Source organism: Cervus elaphus, chromosome 9 (genome assembly GCF_910594005.1).
Source record: "Cervus elaphus chromosome 9, mCerEla1.1, whole genome shotgun sequence".
NCBI classification, from domain to species: Eukaryota; Metazoa; Chordata; class Mammalia; order Artiodactyla; family Cervidae; genus Cervus; species Cervus elaphus.
This window is the reverse complement of record NC_057823.1, coordinates 7,306,266-7,331,171: the sequence shown is the minus strand read 5'-3', so window position 1 is coordinate 7,331,171 and position 24,906 is coordinate 7,306,266. Positions and strand designations below refer to the sequence as shown.

The following is a 24,906-nucleotide window of genomic DNA, read 5'->3' as shown; positions in this document are numbered from 1 at the left end:
ATGCCCAGAGGAAGACTGAGGAAGCCTGGAATCGTAGAGTAGATGTCTTACGTGAGATCTCCTCATCTACCCTGACAGGGTCCACGAAGACACACTTTTCACCTTGACTGTGGGAAATAAATTCTTAAGAGGAGTCCAGCATCCTTGAAAGAGCTGTGTGGTTGCTCTTCTCTGAAGGCCAGAAATTACAGTGGGAACTGCTGCCACCGAACAGGGGTCCTTAAATGAGCAGGGATAATTGGATTTTGGGGTGGCTGGGCTAAGTGGTAGCACTTAAATCACCAAAGACAAGTGGGGGTGGTTACCGTAGTGGACAGCAGAGTCAAAACAAGCAGTCAGAGAATAGTCTGATTCCCAGAGGCCTGGGAATCAATTGGCCAATTGATCGTGTGCCCCTGGAAGAGAAATAGTTGACTCAATTCTTACTCAATCTGTTAAGCAGAAGAGTTGTAGGTAATGTGAACAACATCTAAATTGAATATTTTTTTAAAAAGTCATAGCTTCTTAATTGATTTCTAGACTTGAACCACCTTGAATGATGGGGAAGGTGGGTCCGTTCCCTTGTGGAAGGATCTCAGTATGCTATCAAATTTTGTACTCTTCCTCTTTATCCCAGCTTTCCCCCAGAGAGACCTATGGCATTTTACCAGGGTGACTGTGCGCTGGAGAAAAGGAAATAATCATATTTTCAGGGACTACTAGGGAGAAGGAAATGACAACCCACTTCAGTACTCTTGCCTAGAGAATCCCATTGACAGAGGAGCCTGGTAGGCTACAGTCCATGGGGTCCCAAAGAGTTGGACATGACTGAGCGACTAAGCGCTTTCACACTAGACACTGGCTCTGAACTAAAACTGATTCTTGGAGACCCAAAACATCACTGTGGTTCATCTAGGGGCTTTTGGAGGTCGGGTGATCCATGGAGTTTTAGCTCAGGTTCATCTCACAGTGAGATGATGCCTGACCCATTCTGTGGTAATTTTTCCTAGTTCTGAAATATGTAATTGGAATAGACATATTCAGGAACTGGCAGAATCCCTACACTGGTTCCATGACCTGTGGAATGAGAGATACTCTGGTGGGAAAGACCTAAGTAAAAACCAGTAGAACTGCTTCTACCTAGAAAATTAGTAAACCAAAAGCAATTTCGTTTTCCTGGAGGGATTATAGAGATGAGTACCACCGTCAAGAACTTGGATAGTAAGTCCTACCCCATCTCTATTCAGCTCACTTATTTGGCTATGGAAAAGAAGTATGGGTCTTGCAGGACATCTTAAACTTAACCAGGTAGTGACTATAATTGCACTTGGCATTCCAGATGTAGTTTTACTACTTGAGCAAATTAACAAGCATATCCTCTGGTGCCTGGTATGCAGCATCGGATCTGGTAAGTGTTTTTTTTCCCATCCCTGTTAGTAAAGACCACCTGAAGCAGTTTTTATCAGCTAACAAGGCCAGCAGTACACCGTCACTGTCCTACTTCAGGGGTATACCAACTTTTCAGCCCTGTGTCATGATTTAGTTCGCAAAGGTCTTGATGCCTTTCTCTTCCACAAGATGACATGATGTTAACGCTGATTGTACTTAGTGAGTAAGAAGGAGCAACTACTCTAGACTCATAAGACATTTGCATATCAGAGGATGGGAAATCTGACAGAAATTCAAGGGCCTTCTACTTCAGTGAAATTTTTAGAAATCCCGTGGCTCATTGCAGCATCTCCTCTATGGTGAAGGGTAGGTTGTTGCATCTGACTCTTCCTACAAAAGGAGGCACAGTGCTTCTTAGCATTTTTGAAGCAACTTGTTCCTCATTTGGATGTCTTACACTGGCACGTTTACCACGTGACTGAGAAGCTGCTGGTTTTGAGCAGGGCCTAGAACAAGAGAAGGCTCTGAAACAGGTCCAGACCGCCACAGAGCTGCTCTGCCCCTTGGGCCATATGATCCATTGGTATATGATGTGTGAGTGGCAGACAGGTGTGCTCTTTGGAGCCTTTTGCAAACCTTTATAGGGAATTTCTATACACACCTTTAGGCTTTTGGAGCAAAGCCCTGCTATCCTCTGCAGATAACTACTTTCCTTTTGAGAATCAGCTCTTGGCCTGCTACTGGGCATTAGTAGAGACAGAACACAACCACAGGCCACCAAGCAGCTATACAACTTCAGCTGCCCATCTTGAGTGGTGGTTATCTGACTCACCATTCACAAAGTTGGGCATACTTAGCAGTACCCCATCATCGAATGTATCCCACAAAAAAGTGGGATACAAAAGATTGGGCTCAAGTAGGCCCTGAAGGCACAGGTTAAGATGTGAGGAGTTGGCCCACATGCATGCTCCTCCCACCCTTTTCTGGTACACTGCCTTCTGTTTCCCAGCCACTTATAATCCATCCCCTACTTGGGGAGTGCCCTGCAATCAGTTGCCTGAGGAGGAAACACTGGGGCCTGGTTGCAAGATGTGTAGGCACTACCCAGAAGTGGACAGTAGTAGCATGACGGTCTCTCTCTGGGACATCCTACAGGATAGTGGTGAAGGGAAATCCTCCCAGTGGACAAAACCACAAGCAGTGCTTCTGGTTCATTTGTGTTGGGAAACACAGTCTTGTGTATGCAGTCTTTTACCCCTACTTGACCTCTTAAGTCTTGGGCCTTGAGGCTAGAACACTTTATCATCAAGAGGTAAAAAGCCCCCACAACCTGTGCCATGCTTTTGGGGGAATAACTTTCCTTGTTACAATCTCTACCAGTGATCTTTTGTTCTCCTTAAGCCTACACATTAGTGGTTCTCAAGCACATCCAGTCTTTCAAGTTTTTCAGGCTCCGTGGGGGAAGGGGAAGGGTCCTTCCACTAGGGCACTGAGGGGTGTGCATGAGCCAGTTGCTGTCCGTTGGCTGCTGGAGGGACCTGCTGGCCATGAGGGACCTAGGCCCTTTATTGGAACTGATCTGGCTCTGTCTCTTCTCTGTGCAAATAAAGCTCAGTAAGGCGTTGCTCCATCCGGTGCTTAAGTGTGTTGTGTTCCATGCTGATTCCAATACCATGGTGCTGTGGGGAGGTGTTTGGAATCCTCTTCTGGGATTAGTGACGATAAGCAGTATTCTGGTCAACAGTTTGCTTGCTGAACTGTGTACTGATTGGTTGTGGCAAAGTGGTTTGGCTGGAGGTTCAGGGACTGGAAGAAACATGATTGGAAACTTGATGACAAGGAGGTCTGGGGTAGAACTGTATGAATAGATCTTTCTGAATGGGCAGAAAGGTAAAGATGTGCCCCACGTGAAAGGTCACCAAAGCGTCTCCTCAGCAGAACAGAGTTATAGTAACCAAACGGAGAGGAAGACCTGTTCTCTGGACACCAGTCAGCCTGTTTCTCCAATCCATCCTGTTATTGCCCAGTGGGCCCATGAACACAACGGCCGTGGCAACAGGGTGGAGGAGGCTATGTTTGGGTACTGAAGCATGAACTCCACTTATCGAGGCCAGCTTGGTGATGGCCACTGCCGTGCAATCCAATAGCAGCAGAGATCAACGCTGAGTCCCCAGTGTGGCATCTTTCTCCAGGGCGTTCAGTCAGCTACTTGGTGGGTTGATTACAGTGGACTGTTAGTTATTGTGAATTCTTTGTATATGGCGAGTCACTCTTGCCTCTTTAAATTTTTGTTTTTGTCTTTCAGTTTCAGCAGTTTGATCATAATGTGCTTCTTTTTTATTCTCCATGGAGTTTGTTGAGCTTCTTGGATGTGTCTTTTCATGGTTTTCACCAGGTTTGAGAAGTTTCAAATCAGATGTATTTTCTGCCTCTTTTCTGTCCACCTGGAATTCCTGTAATACATGTGTTGATCTGCTTGATGGTGTTCCATAGTTCCTTTAGGTTCTGTTCATTTTTCTTCTTTTTTTCTTTTTGCTCCTCAGACTAGAAGATTTCAAATGTTTGACCTTCAAATTTGCTTATCTTTTATTCTCCCTGCTCAGATCTGCTGTTGACTTCCTGTAGTGAGTTTTTTATTTCAGTTACTGTTACTTTTCAGCTCTAAAATTTGTTTGGTTTCTTCTCATAATTTCTGTCTTTTTATTGAGATTCTTTGCTCATATATTTTTATTCTGATTTCTTTCAGTTCTTTGTCCATAATTTCCTTTAGCTCTTTCCACATATTTAAGACAGTTGGTATAATGTCTTTGACTGATAATTCAAATGTCTGGGCTTTCTTTATTTTCTGTGAATGGGCCATATTTTCCTCTTTCTTTGTATATTTTATAATTTTCTCTTTAGAACTACACATTCTGAAGATTATATTTTTGTAATCTGTTATGGACTCTGTATGTGTCCCTGAAATTTGTGTATTAAGTCTAAACCACCAGTGTTAGGAGGTGGGGCCTTTGGAAGGTAAAGTTTAGATGAGGTCATGAGGGTGTAGCCTCCTTGATGGGATTAGTGTCTTTACAGATGGGGAAGAAGCTGGAGAGAAAGTGACTGAAAGCCAGGGAAAGAGCTCTGAGCAAAAAACCACATCTGTTGTAACTCTGATCTTGGACTTTTTAGCCTCCAAAACTGTAAGAAATAAATATTTGTTGCTTAAGCTACCAGTCTGTTGCAGCCCAAGCTGACTGATAACACTCTGGAAATCTAATTCTTCTATACCTCAGGGGTTGGTGGTTTTTGCTTGTTGAGGGTTGGAACTGACTTTTTGTGACTACTCCAGACTATATTTGCAAAGCTTGTATTCCTTGTTAAGTGTGGCCACTGAAGCTCCCAAGAAAGACAAAATAAATAGGTCTTGTTTCTTTAAATTCCCTCCTGCCTGGGGAGCACTTCAGCCCATGGTGGTGGAGATCTCTGTGCCAACCTCTCAGCAATCGAAAGCCCCAGTCAGAACTCAGCAATCCCAATTTTTGGAGGGAAGGTCACTGTTGCCCACCCTGGCTCCAACAGGCCACATTAGGAATACTTGCTGCTGTTCCACAGCTGCAAGCTATGGTTTTGTTGGGTGGCAGATGGTAGCTACTACTGCTTGAAAGCAGAAGTTGCTTGAAGTTCACTGTCTCTGCATCACCTTCCTGCTGGATGCTGCAAATGTTCTCCTTGACCCAGAGTTCCAAGGTAGCTTCAGATAGTTGTGCCAGTTTATTTGTTTTGCTGGAGGGACAGATTCCTGCAGCTTCCTATTCCACCATCTTCCCTGCACTCACTAACTATATGGCTTTTATGAATAGATGATGCCCTTCATGTGACCATTTCATTCTGGAGCAAATTTCATTGTTTTTCTGTATTTAACAGTTTTCAAAGTAATGATTTTGTTCTTTATCATTGTCAAAAAATGTTCAGTTATAATTTTTAATATCATTTTGAATTCCTGGATCTATAAGTATTTCAGTAGGGAGAAAAAACCATTAGCCACAAAAGAACGATAAATTCTCTTTAGCAGTAACATATGCAAAGAGGACAATGGAAAAACATCTTCAAAATGTTGAGCTAAATTTGGCTTAATTGTGAAGAGCCAAATTACCATTCAGAGTGTCAGTAAAATAAAGGCATATTCCAACATATGAAGACTGAGACAATACTACTTACTCATAGAACCCAATAAAAACATAATGAATTCTGAGTTTCAACCTGTTGCAATTAGTATACTACTGAACTTTAAGCTGTTCCATCTTTAAGCATGTTGTGACATTTTTAATCCAATAATTTAGCAGGGAGTAATATCTAGGATTGTAAACCTTAAATCATATAATCTTAGGTATTCATGGACAGCTCCTGTCACCTTTTATTACCTTTTAAATATAAGTTTTGGGTGAATGGTCTGCAGACAGGTTCCAGGTGAAGCCCACACTACAGAGCAGAAGCAAGGGGAGGCACAGAAGTTCGGAGTCGCTGGAGAAAGTCTCGTTGGTGCATTTGGCTTCCAGAGGCTTATTTACAGCTGCCTCTTGGGAGGGAGCTAAGAGCCCTGGTTCCGTGATACTCATTCAACAGCCATGCCATCCTTCAATCAGGTCTTTGTCACTTCCTCACATTCTGTGGTAAAATAAGGATTACATAATGAATTTTTAGAATTCATTATGTTTTTATTGGGTTCTGTGAGTAAGTAGTATTGTCTCAGTCTTCATATGTTGGAATATGCCTTTATTTTACTGACACTCTGAATGGTAATTTGGCTCTTCACAATTAAGCCAAATTTAGCTCAACATTTTGAAGATGTTTTTCCATTGTCCTCTTTGCATATGTTACTGCTAAAGAGAATTTATCGTTCTTTTGTGGCTAATGGTTTTTTCCCCCTACTCTAAATGTTCTAATGTTTTACTGCTGTTTGTCTGGGTAGATGTTTTAGAACAGCTTTCTAACTCACATACCATAAAATTCACTCATTTTATGTGAACAATTCAGTGGTTTTTAGTTACTTTACAGAGTTAAATGGATGTCACTGGAGTCCAGTTTTAGGGCACTGTCAGCTTCAAAGTGGCCACAAACCCAGGCGCGTCACTCTGTTCTTACCGTAGCCCAGGTCGCCACCAGCCTGCCCCCTGTGTGTACTGTATGGATTTGTCTTTCCGGAGAGTTAATGTGCGCCTGGCTCCTTTCGGCTAGTATCGCGGCTTTTGAGACTCACTCATGTTGCAGGATGCACTTCACTGTTTGTGTTTCATAGTCATGCTCTGTTTTGTAGATCTGTCACATTTTGTTTGCCCAGTGACTAGTTTTTAGTCGTTTGCGGGGGAGGGCGCCACATGGCTTGTGGACTCTGAGGTCCCCAGACTGAACCTGGCCACGCAGTGAAAGCCCCAGATCCTGACTGCCGGATACCACGGAAGTCCCTGCCCAACGATACACGTGTTGTTTCTACATTGTGGTTATTATTCATAATGATGCTGTGGATACTCATGTACAAGTGTTTGTATAGGTACATATTTTCGTTTCCCCTGAGAGGGAAATTGCTGGGTCTTTGTTTAACATTTTTAGAAGCTGAGAACTTGTTTTCCAACATAGTTGTACCATTTTGGATTCCTGCCAGTAATGTATGAGAGTTCCATTTTCTCCACATCCTCACTTATACTTGTTATTGCCTTTTTAAAAATTATAGCTATCCTAGTGGGTGTGAAGTGGTATCTCACTGTGGTATTCATTTTCATTTCCTCGCAATAGTGAGCATCTTTTCATGTGCTTTTTGTTCATATGTATATATTGTTTTCAAGTCCTTTGACCATTTATTATTGTTATTCTAGAGTTACAAGAATTCTTTATATATTCTGGATATAAGTCCCTTTATCAGATAGATGATTTACAAATATTTTCTCCTATTCTGTGGATTGTCATTTCACTTTCTTGACTGTTTTTTGAAATATGAAAATTTCTAATTTTGATGAAGTGTGATGTATCTATTTTTTTCTTAATATTGCTTCACTGTTGGTGTCATGTCTAACAACCTCTTGTCTAATCCCAGTTGCAAAGATTTACTCTTGTACTTTCTTCTAAGAGTTTTTGTAGTTTTAGCTCTTACATTTATCTTATATATGATTAACTTTGAGTTCATTTTTGCAAATGGCATGAGAAACGGGACCAGTTCCTTTTTTTCGCCTATGGATATCCAGTTGTATCAGCAACGTTTGTTGAAAAGACTTGTTTCCCCATTGAATTGTCTTGTCACCCTTGTTGATAATCAATTGCCCATAAATGTCAAGGTTTGTTTCTGAGCTCTGAATTCTATTTCATTGATCCATAGACATAACTTTATACCAGCACTACACCATCTTCATTTCTATAGCTTTGTAGTAAGTTTTGCAATCAGATAATAAGAGTCTAACTTTGTTCTTCTTTTTAAGATTGTTGGCTATTCTGGGTCCCTTGCATTTTCATGTGAATTTTAGGATCAGCTAGCCTGTTTCTACACAAAAACCAGCTGGGCTTTTGATAGTAATTGGGTTGGATATGTCATTTTAGGAGAGTTTTGCCATCTTAACAATGTAATAATTGATGAATATACAATTATTTAAGCATATTTTATTTTTCAGGTTGTTTGTTCCCTCTCTTGTTCAGTTTTTTTTCTTTATTATTTCTTGCTAGGGGTTTAATTTTTAAAATTACTTCAAAGATAATGTTTTGTAATTTTTCTATTTTCCTTTTCATTGTTTCCTACTTTTCCTTCTACTTTTTCTGTGTATAATTTATAACTTTTTGAGGTAGAGGCTTAGACCACTGGTTTTAAACCTTCCTAGGAAGTTTTCATGATCTCCTGATTGCAAAATTCAGGCTTAAATTGAAGAAAATAGGGAAAAAACCACTAGGCCATTCAGGTGTGGCCTAAATCAAATCCCTTATAATTATACGGTGGAGGTGACGAATAGATTCAGGGGTTAGATCTGGTAGACAGAGTGCCTGAAGAACTATGGGTGGAGGTTCCTAGCATTGTACAGGACGTGTTGATCAAAACCATCCCATTGAAAAAGAAATGCAAGAAGGCAAAGTGGTGGTCTGAGGAGGCTTTACAAATAGCTGAGAAAAGAAGAGAGGTGAAAGGCAAGGGAGAAAGGGAAAGATACACCCAACTGAATGCAGAGTTCCAGAGAATATGAAGGAGAGATAAGAAAGCCTTCTTAAGTGAACAATGCAAAGAAATAGAGGAAAACAACAGAATGGGAAAGACTAGGGATCTCTTCCAAGAAATTGGAGATATCAGGGAACATTTCGTGCAGAGATGGATAGGCATGATAAAGGACAGAAACATCAAAGACCTAACAAAAACAGAGGAGATTAAAAAGAAGTGGCAAGAATACACAGAAGAATTATACAAAATAGGTCTTAATGGCCTGGATAACCATGGTGTGATCACTCACGTAGAGCTAGACATCCTGGAGTGTAAAGTCCAGTGGATTTTAGGGGGCATCACTACGAACAAAGCTAGTGGGAATGGTGGAATTCCAGCTTAATTATTTAAAATCCTAAAAGATAATGCTATTAAAATGCTGCACTCAATATGTCAGCAAATTTGGAAAACTCAGCAATGGCCACAGGACTAGAAAAGGTCAGTTTTCATTCCAGTCCCAAAAAAGGGCAATGCCAAAGAATGTTCAAACCATACAATTGTGCTCATTTCACATGCTAACAAGGTCATGCTCAAAATCCTTCAAGCTAGCTTTCAATAGTATATGAACTGGGAACTTCCAGATGTATAAGCTGGATTTAGAAAAGGCAGAGGAAGCAGAGATCAAATTGCCAACATTTGTTGGATCATAGAGAAAGCAAGGGAATTCCAGGAAAACCTCTGCTTCTGCTTCATTGACGATGCTAAAGCCTTTGACTGTGTAGGTGACAACAAACTGTGGAAAACTCTTAAAGAGATGAGAATACCAGGCCACCTTACCTGTCTCCTGAGAAACCTGTATGCAGATGAAAAAGCAATAGTCAGAACTGGACATGGAACAACAGACTGGTTCAAACTTGGAAAAGAAGTGTGTCAAGGCTGAATGTTGTCACCCAGCTTATTTAACTTAGATGCAGAGTACGTTGTGCAAAATGCCAGGTTGGGATGAATGGCAAGCTGGAACCAAGATTGCTCAGAGAATTAGCAACAATCCCAGATAGGCAGATGATACCACTCTAATGGCAGAAAGTGAAGAGGAACTAAAGAGCCTCTTGATGAGGGTGAAAGAGGAGAGTGAAAAAGCTGGCTTAAAACTCAGCATTCAAAAAACTAAGATCATGGTGTCTGATCCCATTACTTCATGGCAAATAGAAGGGGAAAAAGTAGAAACAGTGACAGATTTTCTTTTCTCGGGCTCCACAATCACTGCGGACCATGACTGCAGCCATGAAATTAAAAGATGCTTGTTCCTTGAAAGGACAGCTGTGACAAACCTAGCGAGTGAAAAGCAGAGACATCACTTTGCCAACAAAGGTCTGTATAGTCAAAGCTATGGTTTTTCCAGTAGACATCCTTGGATGTGAGAGTTGGATCATGAAGAAGGCTGAGCACCGAAGAACTGATCATTTTTAATTGTGGTGCTGGAGAAGACTCTTGAGAGTCCCTTGGACTGCAAGGAGATCCAATCAGTCCATCCTAAAGGAAGTCAACCCCGAATATTCATTGGAAGGACTGATGCTGAAGCTGAAGCTCCAATATTTTGACCACCTGATGGGAAGAGTCGACTCATTGGAAAAGACCCTAATGCTCGGGAAGATTGAGGTCAGGAGGAGAAGGGGGCAGCAGAGGAAGAGATGGTTGGATAGCATCACCAATTTAATGAACATGAGTTTGAGCATGTGAGCAGGAGATAGTGAAGGATGGAGAAGCCTGGTGGTGTGCTTCAGTCTGTGGGATCTCAAAAAGCCAGACATGACTGAGCAACTGAATAACAACAAGAGGTTTTCAAATATATGCATTGAGAGAGATGAATTTCCCTCTCATGACTGCTCTGTTTGCATTCCACTATATTTTTGTATATCATGTTTTTAGTTTCATTCACTTCAAATATTTTAGTTTCCTGGTGGGTGGTGTCTGGTCCCAGTATAGTTGACTTTGGGGCCTACCAGTCTTGGACTCCTGTCTGCAAGATCTGGCAAGCCCCAGTACTGGTGCTGGCCTGCCAGTATGTGAAGCAGGGACCTTGAAACTCCTAGGGCTGGTGCCTGCCTGATGAGTGGAACCTGTTCCCAGTATAGTTGCCTGTCGGGCCTGGGGTCCCAGAGCTGATTCTTTTCCATTGGTGGGTGGTGCCCGGTTCCTGTGTGGTTGGCTGCAGCTCTGCTGGTCCAGGACTGGGTCTCTGCCTGCTGGTTGTCAGGGTCACGGCTGGGCAGCGTGGGAGGTCCCAGGCCTGTTGGCCACCTGCTGGTGGGTAGAGCGTGTTCCAGTGCCAATAGTTTAGACTCCAGAGCAGTGCATCCACTGATGCCCTTGCCAGCATCAGCATCCTCATGACAGAACCTAAATAGCTCCCGTAAATGGCTGCCGCCAGCGTCTGTGTCCCCAGGGGGCGTTCTGGCGGCCTCCCACCTCCCTGGCAGGCTTCTCCAAGTGTAACGGGTAGCTCTGATCTAGACTCCTTTGAAATTACTCCCTCTTTGCTGGGTCTCTGAGCATGTGATACTTTGTGTCATTTAAGAGAAGCTTTCTCTTTTCCTGGAGCCCTCTAGCTCTCTCTTACACAAGACTGGCTGACTTTCCAAGTCAGTTGTTATGGAGCTTATCTTCCGGTGTAATACCCCGGGGCTGGGGAGCCCAGCATGGAGCTTGGGCCCCTTGCTTCTTGGGGAGAACCTCTGCAGTTGTGATTGCCCACCCTTTTGTATGTCACCTACCTGGGGATGTGGGTTTTAACTATCCTGCAACTCCACTTCTCCTACCTGTCTCACTGTAGTTCCTTCTTGATATCCTTAGTTTTGGGAAACCTTTTCTGCTAGTCTTCAGGTCCTTCTCATTGATAGTTCCTCTGTAAGTAGTCATAATTTTGGTTTACCTGTGAGAGGAAGTGAAGGTGTTCATTCTGTGCCATCTTGACCACTCTGCTATATAATATATTGTTTTTGTTGTTATTGTTTATGTTCTGAATATACTTCAGAGAGTGCATTCAGCATTTGGAGGTATCAGTTGAGGTGGTTGAATAATATTGTTCAAAATTTCTATATTCTTACTAATTACCTTTGTCTTCTTGCTGTATCAGTTATGGAGAGAAATTTGTTAAAACCTGCAGCTACTTTTAGTTTTGTCAGTTTTTGCTTAATGAATCTTGAAGTTCTGTTTTTAGATGCATGCATATTTACTGTCATTAAGTCTTTTTTTTTAGATTGACCCTTTTATTATTGTGCATTGTCCCTCTTTTCCCAGTAACATTTTTTGTCTTAAAGTTTATTTTTGGCATGTTATTTTTTTGTTTTACTTTTCCAGTCCCTTTACTTTCAGTCTGTCGTATGTCTTTATATTTCACGTTACTTCTTGTCAACAAGATATAATTGTGTTTTATTTAGACTGACCATGTGCCTTTTAGTTAGAGAATTTAGTCCACTTACATTTGGTATGATTACTAATATGGCTGTGATAATTCTTCTATCTCGTTATTTGTATCCTGTGTATTTGATTTGCTCTTTTGTTCCTTTGCTTTTCCTTTCTTGCTTTTACTGTTTTCCTTTCTTACTGACTTTTTAGATAGATCTCTTGATGTATTAGTGGTTAAGTTAGAGCTGTGTTATCCGATAAGATAGCCACTAGCCACATTAAAATTAAGTTTAAAATTCAGTTCATCCTTGCGTTAGCTATATTTCAGGTTCCCAGTGGCCACGTGTCTCCATTACTGGATTAAGTGATGCAGATTACTGCAGAAAGTTCTATTAGATGGCTCTCTAAAGGTTATGATCAGGATTTGTTTTGGTCAAAACTACCACAGGTCAAGTGTGAAAAGAGCAGTATTCTAGTGAGAAGATGTTCTTGTGTGTCTACTCCTGGTGATCTTTGTATCTGTAGACAAATGTCCCACTGCTCTTAGCCTCAGTTTTCTTTTTGAAAACATGAGGATAATAATTCCTGTTTTTGCTGCTTCTTGGAGTGCTTGTGGAAAAGAAAACTATAAAATGGTAACATTCTTTATAAAGGTCAAAGCAATTTTCAAAAAAAAAAAATTAACAACTGATTGTCTACTTTCTGTGTTTTGTTTGCTTTTTTAGGTTGCTGACCGAACTGGAGTCTCCTTCTTGGTGGCCCTTTAGCTCCAAGCTTTGGAAGACACCACCGGAAACAAAGCCCAAGTGGGACACCTCAGTGGCTAATTCCAAAGCTTTTGGAAAAGAAGGGATAGTGATCCAAGTTCCTGCTGTTATTTCCCAAAGAACAGAATCTCATGTTAAACCAGGAAGGCTCACTGTCCTTGTTTCTGGGTTGGAAATCTACAACTCAGATTCTTTGCTCATGCACAGATTCGAAAGGGAAGATGTAGATGACATCAAGGTCCACACACCTTATGAAATTAGCATCCGCCAGCGGTTCATTGGGAAGCCAGACATAACTTATCATTTGATATCTGCCAAGATGCCAGAGGTTATCCCCATTTTGGAAGTACAGTTCAGCAAGAAGATCGAGTTATTAGAAGTCGCCGTGATGCTCAGAAGCACTGGAACCTCTTCCCTAGCAGAGAAGGGCTATTCAGTCTGGCACGCAGGTGAGTGACCGTCAAAAGAGTCTGTGCACAGAAGCTGTAAAGTCACAGTTAAACTCAGCACACCTGTGGTGCATACTTAGCATGATGCATCACATAGAGCAACTGCTGGTTTCAGCTCACTAGCAACTGCCCATTTGCTTATAAATAAAAATATTTTCAAACCATTTTTCTTAGTATTTACCCTCTCAATATCAGATCACTCAGTTTTATCATTTCCTTTAGAGCTGTGGTTTCCAAGTAGGTCAGAAAGGTTTTGGTGACACTTTTAGAAGAAGGAAAGCTCCCAAGTTAGATGTTTTCACCTCTTTCCTCTGTTTGATTTGAGAACCAACACTTTAGGGTCCTACCTAGCATCATCTCCACCTGCTCTGGTGTGTCTCCACCCAAGACCCTGCATCACTCTTGGTTTTCTTGGCACTTAGTTGAGATCTTCCAAGCCCACTTTCCAGATGTGTGTTTGGATATCAGAATTTTTGATAATTGTGCAGCATAGTTTTTTGTGTGATTTTTAGCATCTACAAAGATTGTGAAACCTTTGCTTTTCTTGGCAGTGTGGCTGCAGTATCCTCTTGCAGGTCTCTTTGGGGTGTGGAGGGTATAGCTGAGTTTGGCCCCAGGGTCCAGTGTGTGTGGCAGGACATGTGGATGTGAGGGTGCCAAGTGGTATCTTGATGGCATTTTTATTTTTTTGATTGTGATATGAAATATCAGACACTTGTTAGTTGCTTTTTGGTCTCGCAGATTTTTCTCTGTGGTTTGCTCATTCTGTTTGTTTTAGTTTTTCTACTAGGCTTTTTTTCTCTTTGATATAATTATAGGGGTTCATTATTCATTCTAGATACTCATCCCTCGTTGATTTAGAAGCTGCAAGTCCTTCTCCCAGACTGTCAGCCTCCATTACAGAAAGAAACCTCTAATTTTGCTGTGGTCAGATCCACTACTTTTCCCCTTATGTTTATTTTTGAGCCCTGCTTAAGAAATCCTAAAGTCATAAAGTATTCTTGTATTTTCTAATACTAACATTACAGGTGACCTTACTTTCCTGTTATAGTGATTTTTCTAATAAGTAATAATCTTTTCTTATTAACTTTAGTTGTTAGAGTTTGTTTGTAAGAGCTATGTTTGTTACTGTTCCAGTTCCTTTCCTTTTCCTCTTAAGTGATTGATTTCAATATGTAATCTGTTTATATAAAAGGGCCAAAAAGGGTAGACTGTACTGGCCAACATCAGATGCTGACCAGAAGGACCCTTCAGGAAAGGCCATCTGCGAGCTCAGTCTGGTTAGCTCCTCTGATAACCCAAGTCTTTGGGTCCTCGTCACTGCTGTTTTCCTCTGGGGGAGCCTCAGCAGTGAGAGGAGGAAGGAGGGCCTGCCTGGTGGACCAGATGCAGAGCACTGTGGGCTACTGGTTTTAACAGTGCTGTTGAAGAATCCATCTACACCAGGTATGATGCCAGGTTCCTGTAGTCCTGAAAACCCTCCTTCTCATGGGGCTCTCCCACATTCGATGTGTGGGTCTTGTTAGGCACGGTGGTTTCAGAGAGAGAACACGGCACAGAAGGTTACAGATGAGGTGGCAGATGGGAACATGTCTTGTGTGGCACAGAAGGTCATGCTGTGCAAGTGAGAAGAGTGCAAGCTTGCTGGGCCTCGCTGTCGTGGAGGGCAGACCCCGAGGAGGATGGGATGATAAGCTCTGACTCGAAGCATACAGGTGGCAGGTGGGGCTAGAGAGGAGCAGGGAGTGAGCCCCAGGGCCTCTGCCGCTGTGATCAGACTGCTGGAAGCTAAGCAGCGCAGATGTGCAGGGCCGCCCATCTGGAAGGGGAAAATGGACCTCTTGCTCACAAACTGAGGCTGCTGAGCAGAGGCTGAATGCCTTTCTTCTCAGGGAAGCTGCAGATATTATACCTTTAAGGTTTGTCAGCTGATTGAACCAGGCCCACCAGATTGTCTAGCATAGACCCCCTCCCCTAAAGTTAACTTATTGAGAGCTTTCACCGCATCTACAAACACCTTCCCAGCAACAGTTAGATTAGGGTTGGATTGAATAACTGGGGACTATGGCCTCACCCATCCCAGTAACGGACTGTATATATATGGAATGAGCTGAGCCACATCCACCGTGACAGATTGGTTTTCATTTCAGTGCTAACTTTAGCTTCTGGGTGGGATCCCTACAGTGTGTCTGAGTCTGGACTGAGCATGAAGTGCCATCCTCCCCTTGTGAAGCTGCCTGGCCCAGCAAGGCACGTGTACCTTACAGCTGTGGATTTGGAGGAATGCAGGTGATGAGGAGTTACGTTTGGAAGAAGCCAGCATGCTGAGTTCAGTAAACAAGAGGATATCTTGTTTGCTTGGAACTTCACGGTGGTCCTGTCAAGCCCAGTAATGAGAACTTACCTCTCACTGTGAGCTTTCTTGTTGTTGCATCTGTCAGCACCTATGTTTTTACTTTTCTGTATGGGAAACAGCAGAGACAGTGGAGATAGAAACCCTGACTTTGACATCTCAGAAACGTATTTCTCTCCTCAGTGACCTATTTTAGTAAAATGTGTGGCCAGAAGGTGGCGATCTAGTAACGGTGGACCAATGTTTGCTAAGAACCAGAGTCCAGAAGAACTTTCCAGAGACCTTTGTTGTAATGTATAGTGTAGACAGATTGAGGGCCTGGGTGGCCAGGCTGGGACTGGGGGAGGAGGAGAGTCTCCTGGGCTTCAAGGGCTGGAAATGATGCAGGTGGGAAGATTCCACCTTAAGAAAGAGCAGTTGCAAATTGCTGTTTGCCTGCACAGTATCTTTAAAATAATCTTTTAACTTTTAGAATGGTTTCAGACTCGAGGAAAAGTTGTGAGGAGTACTCCCGTGTCTCCTACGCCCAGTCTCCCCTGTTCACGTCAGCTTGCATCAGTATTGTTCGTTGTCACAACTAATGAACCTATCTATACATCTTTATTCAATAAACTCCATGTTTTATCCAGATTTCCTTAAGTTTTACTGTCCCAGAATCCTAGCCAGGATCCCAGATGATATTTCGGAGACTCATCTTGGACTCATCTTGACTATTACGGATTCTCAGACTCCCCTTGTTTTGATGATCTTGATAGTGGTTAGGCTTTGTAGCCTTTTCCCAAGCTGGACCTTGTCTCATGTTGTCTCATGATCCACTGGGGTGGTGGGTTTGGGGAGGAAGATCACAGAGCTCTTAGCATAAGACCATGGTCCGTGCATAGCATTTTTAAGGAGTTTTTTGGTACTGAGTTTTGTTTTCACTGTTTGCTAACTGTTGCCTTCTGAGGGGGCCTCCTCTGACCATCTAATTTAAGAAGACTGGTTTCCCATTCACTGACCCTGTAGAAATCTTGCTTAGCACATGCATCTCTGTAAAATGGTAGGTAAACTTCTGAGGCATTGAAGTCTCTGCACAGGGTCATTAATATAGGACCGTCTTTTGAAGCAGTGAAGTTCTGACCCTGGGACACAGCACCGTGCCTACCGCCAGCAGACTCCATGTGGTCCCTGGGCCACGGCTCTCAGGCTGACCACCGACAGAGCCCTGCATGTGGTCACTAGGACATGAGCACTGCCCTGACTGCAAACAGGCCCCGTGTGGTTATTAGGACGTGGTGACCCCTGACTATCGACCGACCCTCAGAGAACTGCTTGACCCTCAACCCCTTGATCCCTTCCAAGGACCCACAGGTCCAAGCTGTATACCATATAATTTTGTAAATTTGCAAAGTAAGTTTTTTAAAAACTGTAATTAGTTGAGACTGCTCTCTCTCTCCGTTTCAGCTTTCTGTCTCTCATACCTCCTGTTACATTGAGGACATGGGGCATTTTGTGCTTTTTTCTGAAAGGGCTTCCCACTCCAGTTATATAAGGTGCTGGATAGAGTAGGCATTTTCCTGTGTTATCAGTGGGGCATTTGGGGCCCAAGGACAGGGAGAAGGATTTGCTCGTGACTAGACAGACTTGAAGCAGTTTTTCTGCTCGCAGAGCAGGCCCTGGTGGTGTCTGCTCCGAACTTGCGGTGAGGTGACCAGTCTGTGTCTGATGCACAAAGGTGACTTTTGTGTCCCAGCGCTGCCCCTGCCAGCCCAGTCCTTGCTCAGGGCTCCCCTTGATGCCTCCTTGTCCTTAGAAAGTGGGATCATCTGTAAGTTCTCACATAGCTTGAACAATTTGTGGTTATTTTGTTTAACTATTAATGTTGTTGACTTCTGAGACAAAAACCATCTTATACTGCATCAAATTAATTTTTTTCAGAAGATATTTCAGAGCATTAAGTAACTGAGTCAGCACCCCAGGTCTCAGCACACAGTTCTGAGGGCGGCCGAGTTTTGTACCAGGCAGGACCCTGGTGAGGCCACAGGTCATTGTGAGAAACATCTCTGATTAGCACATTCCAGGAAGAAAAGTCCTCGGTTGTGATTTTCTGGTTGTTCAGTCCCGTTTGTTAAAGATTTAAAAGCGGTGTGTTTCTGGCTGTCAAACAGCTGTAGTAACAGTGAGGGAGCCCAGCGCTGGGCACAGTGCGCAAGTGTGGACTAGATGTGGGCCTTGCTCCCAGGGAAGCTGGCCGGGGAGACCCTCGTTCCCAGAGATGCTGAGAGGAGTAGCAGCGCAGTGCCAAGCAAGTCACCGTCACTGCGTAAGCTGAATGGTACCAGGACAGATGCGGGACAATTGCTGAGATGAAAGGGCTGAGTGGAGAACACGTCTGCAGACGTGGGCTGGGGCACATCTCTCTGCATGACATGTGCAGTGGGGTGTGTAGGGGGCAGGGGGCAGGGGGTAGGGTGGCAGGAACAGGGGTCTGCAGGGTCAGGCAGCAGACTGGGGAGAAGGGTATAGGCTGACTGAGGCGTTCACCTTCACCCATTAGGCCAGAGAACCACTGGTAACATAGACAAAAGAAGTGCACTTGGCCATCTTTGTTACCACTGGTAACATTTTAAGGTCGTGTACGTTAGTTAGCTTTTCCTTTAGGCTGATGATAATTAGTAGAACACGTCCTCTGTTGTCCAGCTTAGCTCTGATGGTGTTCTGTTGCTAATGTGTTAGAAAAGTGCTTTTTATTAGGTAACATCTTAGTGACATTTAGGTCTTGTAAGACCAACCAACAGTGAGTTATAGGCTATGGAAAGTTCTCAGTAAGCCCTTAGGATGATGGAGTAGTGGCACCTTGGAGATCGTAGAACTCGGGTTGTGAGATCAATTTGGTTGATTGCTAGCAGCTTTCATATAAAGAACAGAAAAGCACAGCGGCGTGCGTGGTGTGTACCGTGGTTTCCGTGTTGTGAAACCCCGTCAGACTCCCCAGGTGTATGTGACAGTGTAGCAGTGCTGTGCTGGTTGCAGTTCTCACAGGTGTGCGTAGTTAAAAGGCGGGCAGTCTCTCATAGGCCCTCCTTCCCAGAGGAGACGGCTCTGGGGAGTGCTCAGGTCTGCAGTGTGGAACCCCTGCCCTTGCCCCCATGCAGGTTTTACTTTGCATCAGCTGGTGCCTGAGCTCACTCTATCTGACCGAGACTTCCTCTCTGGTATCTCAAGAAACATGCTCTCATCCTCATGTCTTCTCTGCTCAGTTAGGGAATTTCAGAGAGTGTTAGTGTGTAAGAAATTATTTAACAGATAAGAATAAGGGGGTATTTGTGTACCTGTTGGAGGTGCTGTTCTCTCCCCTGGGAGGAGGGACTTGTGCAGTTAGCATACCCTAGAGTTACCAGCTGTGTTCCTATTCCTCAGGCCCAGCACGAACTTGACCCCAAGGTGAATTTCCTTTCCTAACAATGCACTTATCAGCTGCTCTAGGCCACTCTGCCAGAAGGCAGCGCTGCTTACTGCCCTGAGGGTCCTCGGAATGAAGTGGTGTGTCACATCTCTGCCTTTGCTGCTCAGAGGAGTTGGTCCTGGAATCCAGATGCTGGTTCTCAGACCGGGATTAATAAACCGGAGAAGGAAATGGCAACCCACTCCAGTGTTCTTGTCTGGGAAATCCCATGGACCGAGGAGCCTGGTGGGCTACCTGGTCCATGGGGTCACAAAAGGGTTGGACACAACTTAGTGACTAAATAACATCCACTCCTGGATAAAAGATCTTTCTTCTCAAAGCCAGTTATAGAACAAGATCCCGAGTATTTACCGTGTTGTACACTCGGGTCAGTGTCAGGTAAGGAAGCAGCTCTGGGTTGGGATTGAAGGCAAGGCTCAGGCAGGTTCCACATTCAGTCAACTAAGCAGAGGCTCAGCCAAGTGAGTTCACCACACTTAGTGCTCCGGCAAGCCCAGAGGCTCTACACCCATAGAAGGCTGTGAAAACACTCTGTCAACCTAAAGAGCTCTGATGGTCGTAAACACCACTTTTTCTAAAATTCTGAATGCGCTTGTGTTGTTCACACCTTCTGGAAAATACCACTCTGACTTTGTATTTCAGCATCTGGACTGATGGACCAAGCCATGCAGTGTGAGTCCTCCTCAGGGAGCCAGGAAGGGAGGCCACTTCAGCTGCAGACAACCGAGCCAGTCATTTCTGAGGAAGACACCCAGGAGCTGGGACAGGTAATGTGCATTCATAGTGTTATATCCTCCCCTGCAGGCAACTTACTTGTCTTTCTTGCCTAAAAACAACTTTCCACTGATTTATGCTTGCCTCTCGCCTACACGGAAATGTTGGGATATCCACCTGATTTACTCAGCTCCCTGTGGCTTGAGAAAGAATAAAGGCATTGCCCATTCTGATTCCTTGTGTTTTGTGGCATGCAGATACACATAGCATTCCTGTGCACACACAGTGGTCTTGCCTCGTGTGTGTGTGTGTGTGCACACATAGGCTTTGTATGTGTACGTGTGTGCGTGTGTGGTGTGTGCACACATGTGCAGCACCTGTGTGTGTGCACTCCCTGGGCGTGTATAGTCGAGGACACTTGCCCTCAAGTGCTGAACGCTGGTCCTTGAGAAGGCTTGCCACTGTTTTTCCAGGAAATTGAAATTTGAACAATATTTGATAGAAATACTTTCAATTTACCTTCCTATGTTAATGCTGGACAACACAGTGGCCTTTTCTTTCTCCTTTTTTAATAACTATATAGCAAATACCTAGACATGTGTCATTTCATTCATAAATGTTTCAGTAGCTTTAAAAGAAAGAACTATTTTAAAAAATTAGCACAATACCATACTCACCTTAAAAAAGTAAAAGGTAGATTCCTTGGTGCCATCAGACATCAAGCCAGTGCTCAGTTTTCCCTTAGTTCCCTCATTTAGAAAAATGTGTCACATGTTTGTTCCGATTGGGATCCTCATAAGACCCCTGTGTTGCATTTAGTGAAGTGCCTTTAATTCACAACTTTCCTCTGTCATCTCTTCTTCTTCCTTTGCAGTTTATTTGATGAAAAAGCTGAATTGTTTCTCTGTCAAAATTTTTCAACTTGCAAGATATTACTTACTTGGTTTTCCCACCTCCCAGCAGATGGTGAGCTGTCTACTTTCTGCCTTGGTACTCCTGTAGGTCAGTTTGTAGCTCTAGAGGCTCCATCAGATTCAGGCTTCATTTTAGAGAGACTATTTTGTTGGTGACACCCCACAAATTTCATCAAAGCATATAAGACTGTATGTCTTTTAAACCTGTTTTTAAATAATTTTATTCTATGTGTCTACATAGGCATAGACTCCTTTAAGCTCAGCTTTTTCCTTTTGGGGGAAAAAGTGTTTGTCTTTTACAATGGGGTATTTTAAACATACGTCATTTGTCACTTATTCCTTCTGATCTAACTTAATCACTTTTAGTAACGACACATAGACATGCTGCTTTCTAGCTGCAACTAGCAAATTTTGCAGCTTACTAATCCCTTCTTTTGATAGGCTTATTGACTCCAGAACACTGCAGATCTTGTCTGTCTTGTGACTTGAGAAAGCTTTGTACTATGAAGGCAAACTTAACCTGTTCTCGTGAAAGTGAATGAGAGTACATATAGGCCTCGAAGTGGTACGATCTGGGTCCCTTCTCACCCTCCAATGAAGATGTCTGTGGCTGAGATGAGCTCTTCTGTGTCCCACAGTTGTGTTGAGACTGGAGCAAGAACATGGCTTTTTCATGGGAAATGTAAGACTCTTATCTGTTAATTCTACTGGTGGCCATGTAGTTTGAGAGGGTCCTTCCAATTTCAAATAAACAATTTCTACTGTCATGTCCAATGTATTCTTCCCCTAAAATCTAGATAGACAGAATGGGAGAGATCAGAATGAATGCATGAACAGCTAAGAGTAGAATAAGATTCCTCAGTAACCACTGGGATCACCATTCTTCCCCATGAAAGCTTGTGTCTATGTGGTTGGTCCTGACTGTCATCAACAAGTCTCAGTGAGCCCTGTGGCGTCCGTGCTGGGAACAGCAGATGCCATCGTCATGAATCAGGATGCTGGCTTTGGGGCAGAGGACGTGGTGATCCCTGAGCGGCTGGGCTGGCAGGACCTACCCACAGGAGGGGCAGGACTTTGTGCTAGTTAGCTGTCTCATTCTCCTTCCCTGCAGGGAGAACGTAGTTTCATACGAGGTTGTCTTTTTGAGGTAAAACACATGTTTCATATTTAGAGAAGAATTTTGAGCTGTGTAGCTGAAGTTCAGGCATAGGTAGGAATGAGTTAAATTTCTAGGGAAAATGAAAATGCAAGAAAATCTCCCTCCATTCATCTGTGGTTTCTGCTGCAGATGCTATTAGAGTCATTACGTGGAAATGGATTTGGTGACTTAAACTGCAGTCGGGGTGCTAGAGAGAAGACGCGCCGTGACTTCCTCAGGGAGCAGCCGTGCTCAGCGCACTGTGCCGGCTCCCTCTGTGCTGGGCCTCCGCAGCGGCATGTGGGCTACAGTTGGGCCCCATCTGCCGCGTAGCTGTGGCTCTCCACCATCCGCTGTGGGAGGGCACGTGGTGGAGGAGGCTGGGAGAGGAATCAGAGTCCCTCAGAGGGGTTTGGCAGAATCCCGTGAATCATTTCCAGCGTCTGATGTGCTAACCTTTCCTGCCTCAGAACTCCTGCTGTTTCGTTACTAAATCTGTGGCTCCCATGTGTTTGATACAGCATTTGGAAGTGATAAGACAAAAACGGCATGGTTCTGTCCTCAGGACATAGCAATTTTATCTAAGGTTTCTTCATAACTTCTTAATCTCCTGTGTTGTTTTTTCACCCTTCCTCCATCTTTCACCAAAGACGGAATCGGAATGAAAAGCCGACTCGGGTCTGGTCTTAACGGTTTATCAGGCTCTTCAACATCCCCGGCCGCATAACAGCAATGAAGGAAGACTTGCCCTGGATACTTTCATCATTTCCAATAAAAAGGGTTGCACAGAGTGTGGGTTCATGGCAAGATTTTAGGTCATAGTTTTGAACTTTCTGTTTGATTATATTTGGGCATTTAGCCTGCCTACTGCATGTGGTATCTTTATAAACAATAAGTGCAAAACACAACAATTAAAAATGGAGGTGATTCATTCAGTTCAGTCAGAAAGTTGGTTTACTGGAAAACTTAGCTCGTCAGCTGGCATGAGGAGAAGAGTTTATTGAAAAGGCAGTCCTGCGGATGCCTGTGTCGGGGAGATGAGTGAGGGCCGGGCCTTTTGTCTGCGTTGATGAGCTGAGCCAAGTTCCACATGTATCTGCACTGGTAATTGACTGGATCGTTCCTGAAATAATTCAAGGCCAGAAAGGATGCTATGGCTCTCTCCTTGCTAACTATCTCAAGAAATTAATGTCCTTTTCTCTCTTTCTCTTTCTGTATGTTGTGTGTGTCTATATTCTCTTTCACATTGTTTTCCATTATGGTTTATTACAAGATAATCTTATTTTTCTTTTTTCTTTCTTTTTTGTAGAAATGATAAAATACATTTCGTCTTCAGTAACTCCACCATTCTGGTCTTTTTCCTTGTACTTTTTTTCCCCAGTTATTTAAATTTGTCCCAATTCATGTCTCCTTTCCTAATCAGGAAAAAAAAGAATCTTTCATTTCTTGCATAACTGATCTTTAGCCTAAAATAAATGTCTGAATTAGTGGGATAGTATAGCCCTGGCTTCAGTGTATTACTTGTTTATTTGGAGAAGACAACACATCTGGGTTTCCTAGAATAATTGTCAGGACAAAGTCATGAGATAATGAGTGAGGGGTGATGATCCATGGTGCTTCTCATCAGCTGTGGCAGTAGACTAAACCACACCTCAGAAATGCACATTCTAGAACTGATACTTCTTAGGATGGAGGTGGGAATGGCTAAACTGGTAGGCCTTCAAAAGTAGAAGGGCAGCGGTCATACTTTCCACCAGCTGTAGGACCACTGACCACTGCTGGGAGGGTGTGCCAACACCTTTGTTGGAGGGGGCTCTGTGGAGGGGTCTGGGGACAGGGAGCTGGACATGTCCACTCAAAGGAGTCTGGATTTTGTCCTAGAAGTACTTTGGAATCAGTGAAGATTTTTAAATAAGGAGAGATGAGATAATTTCAGGTTTTTACTCATTCTCCTCAGGTTCTCTTGTTATCGTCCTCTGCTGTCTTCTGAATCTTTTTCAGACAGTTCATTTCATTTGTTAATTATGGGGCACAGTTAGAAGGTTAGTATTTTTATTTATGGCTTTGATACCAGTCTGAATATTAGAAACAAAGTAGGCCGTTTATTTAAATATATGTCACTCTAACTGTGAATTACTAATACATGTTTCTGACTTCATATCCCATGTCATTTCTAAATGTTAAACCATTAGAAGAGGAAAAGGTACCTAGTAACTTTTGTTGTCCACACACAGGGGACATTTCAGTGAAAGGTCATATGGCCTAGGATGAGCCCTGGCTTAGGAACCTGGCATCCTGGCACTGGTCCCAGCCCTGCCTGTTGTCTCTGTGGTCCTGGGAAGCCTGCTTCGCTCCCCTGGCCCCAGTCTCCACTTCTGAAAAGCAAAGGAACTGACTTGTGGTGTATTCCAATACCTAGCATCTACTGCAGGATCTGCCACAATGAAAGGAAAGCTCAGGTACAGAAAAACACCACGCCTTACTTCTAAATATTCATTCCTGATTTTCCTGTCTGCTCTGTCGGTTAGCTGGGTCACTGGTAACCATGAGCACTGCTTCCCCCCCCCCCCCCCCCCCCCCGCCGCATTTATTTTTGTTAGTTGGAGGCTAATTACTTTACAATATTGTAGTGGTTTTTGCCATACATTGACATGAATCAGCCATGGATTTACATGTGTTCCCCCTCCCGCCTCCCTCCCCACCCGATTCCTCTGGATCTTCCCAGTGCACCAGCCCTGAGCACTTGTCTCATGTATCCAACCTGGGCTGGTGATCTGTTTCACCCTTGATAGTATACTTGTTTCAATGCTGTTCTCTCAGAACATCCCACCCTCGCCTTCTCCCACAGAGTCTAAAAGTCTGTTCTGTACTTCTGTGTCTCTTTTTCTGTTTTGCATATAGGGTATCATTACCATCTTTTTAAATTCCATATATATGCATTAGTATACTGTAATGGTCTTTATCTTTCTGGCTTACTTCACTCTATATAATGGGCTCCAGTTTCATCCATCTCATTAGAACTGATTCAAATGAATTCTTTTTAACGGCTGAGTAATATTCCATAGTGTATATGTACCACAGCTTCCTTATCCATTCATCTGCCAATGGACATCTAGGTTGCTTCCATGTCCTGGCTATTGTAAACAGTGCTGCGATGAACATTGGGGTGCACGTGTCTCTTTCAGATCTGGTTTCCTCGG

At 43.4% G+C, this 24,906-nt stretch overlaps 1 protein-coding gene across 3 annotated transcripts in view; it reads left to right on the top strand.

Moving 5' to 3' along the window:
* The window catches only part of SNAP47 (synaptosome associated protein 47), a 72,907-nt gene that overhangs the window by 25,188 nt on the left and 22,813 nt on the right, over positions 1-24,906 (top strand). For all 3 annotated transcript variants that reach the window (XM_043910786.1, XM_043910785.1, XM_043910784.1), the window contains exons 3-4: positions 12,652-13,142; positions 19,583-19,707. In XM_043910786.1, the coding sequence (XP_043766721.1) occupies positions 12,652-13,142; positions 19,583-19,707 (616 nt within the window). The remainder of the gene's footprint in view (positions 1-12,651; positions 13,143-19,582; positions 19,708-24,906) is intronic.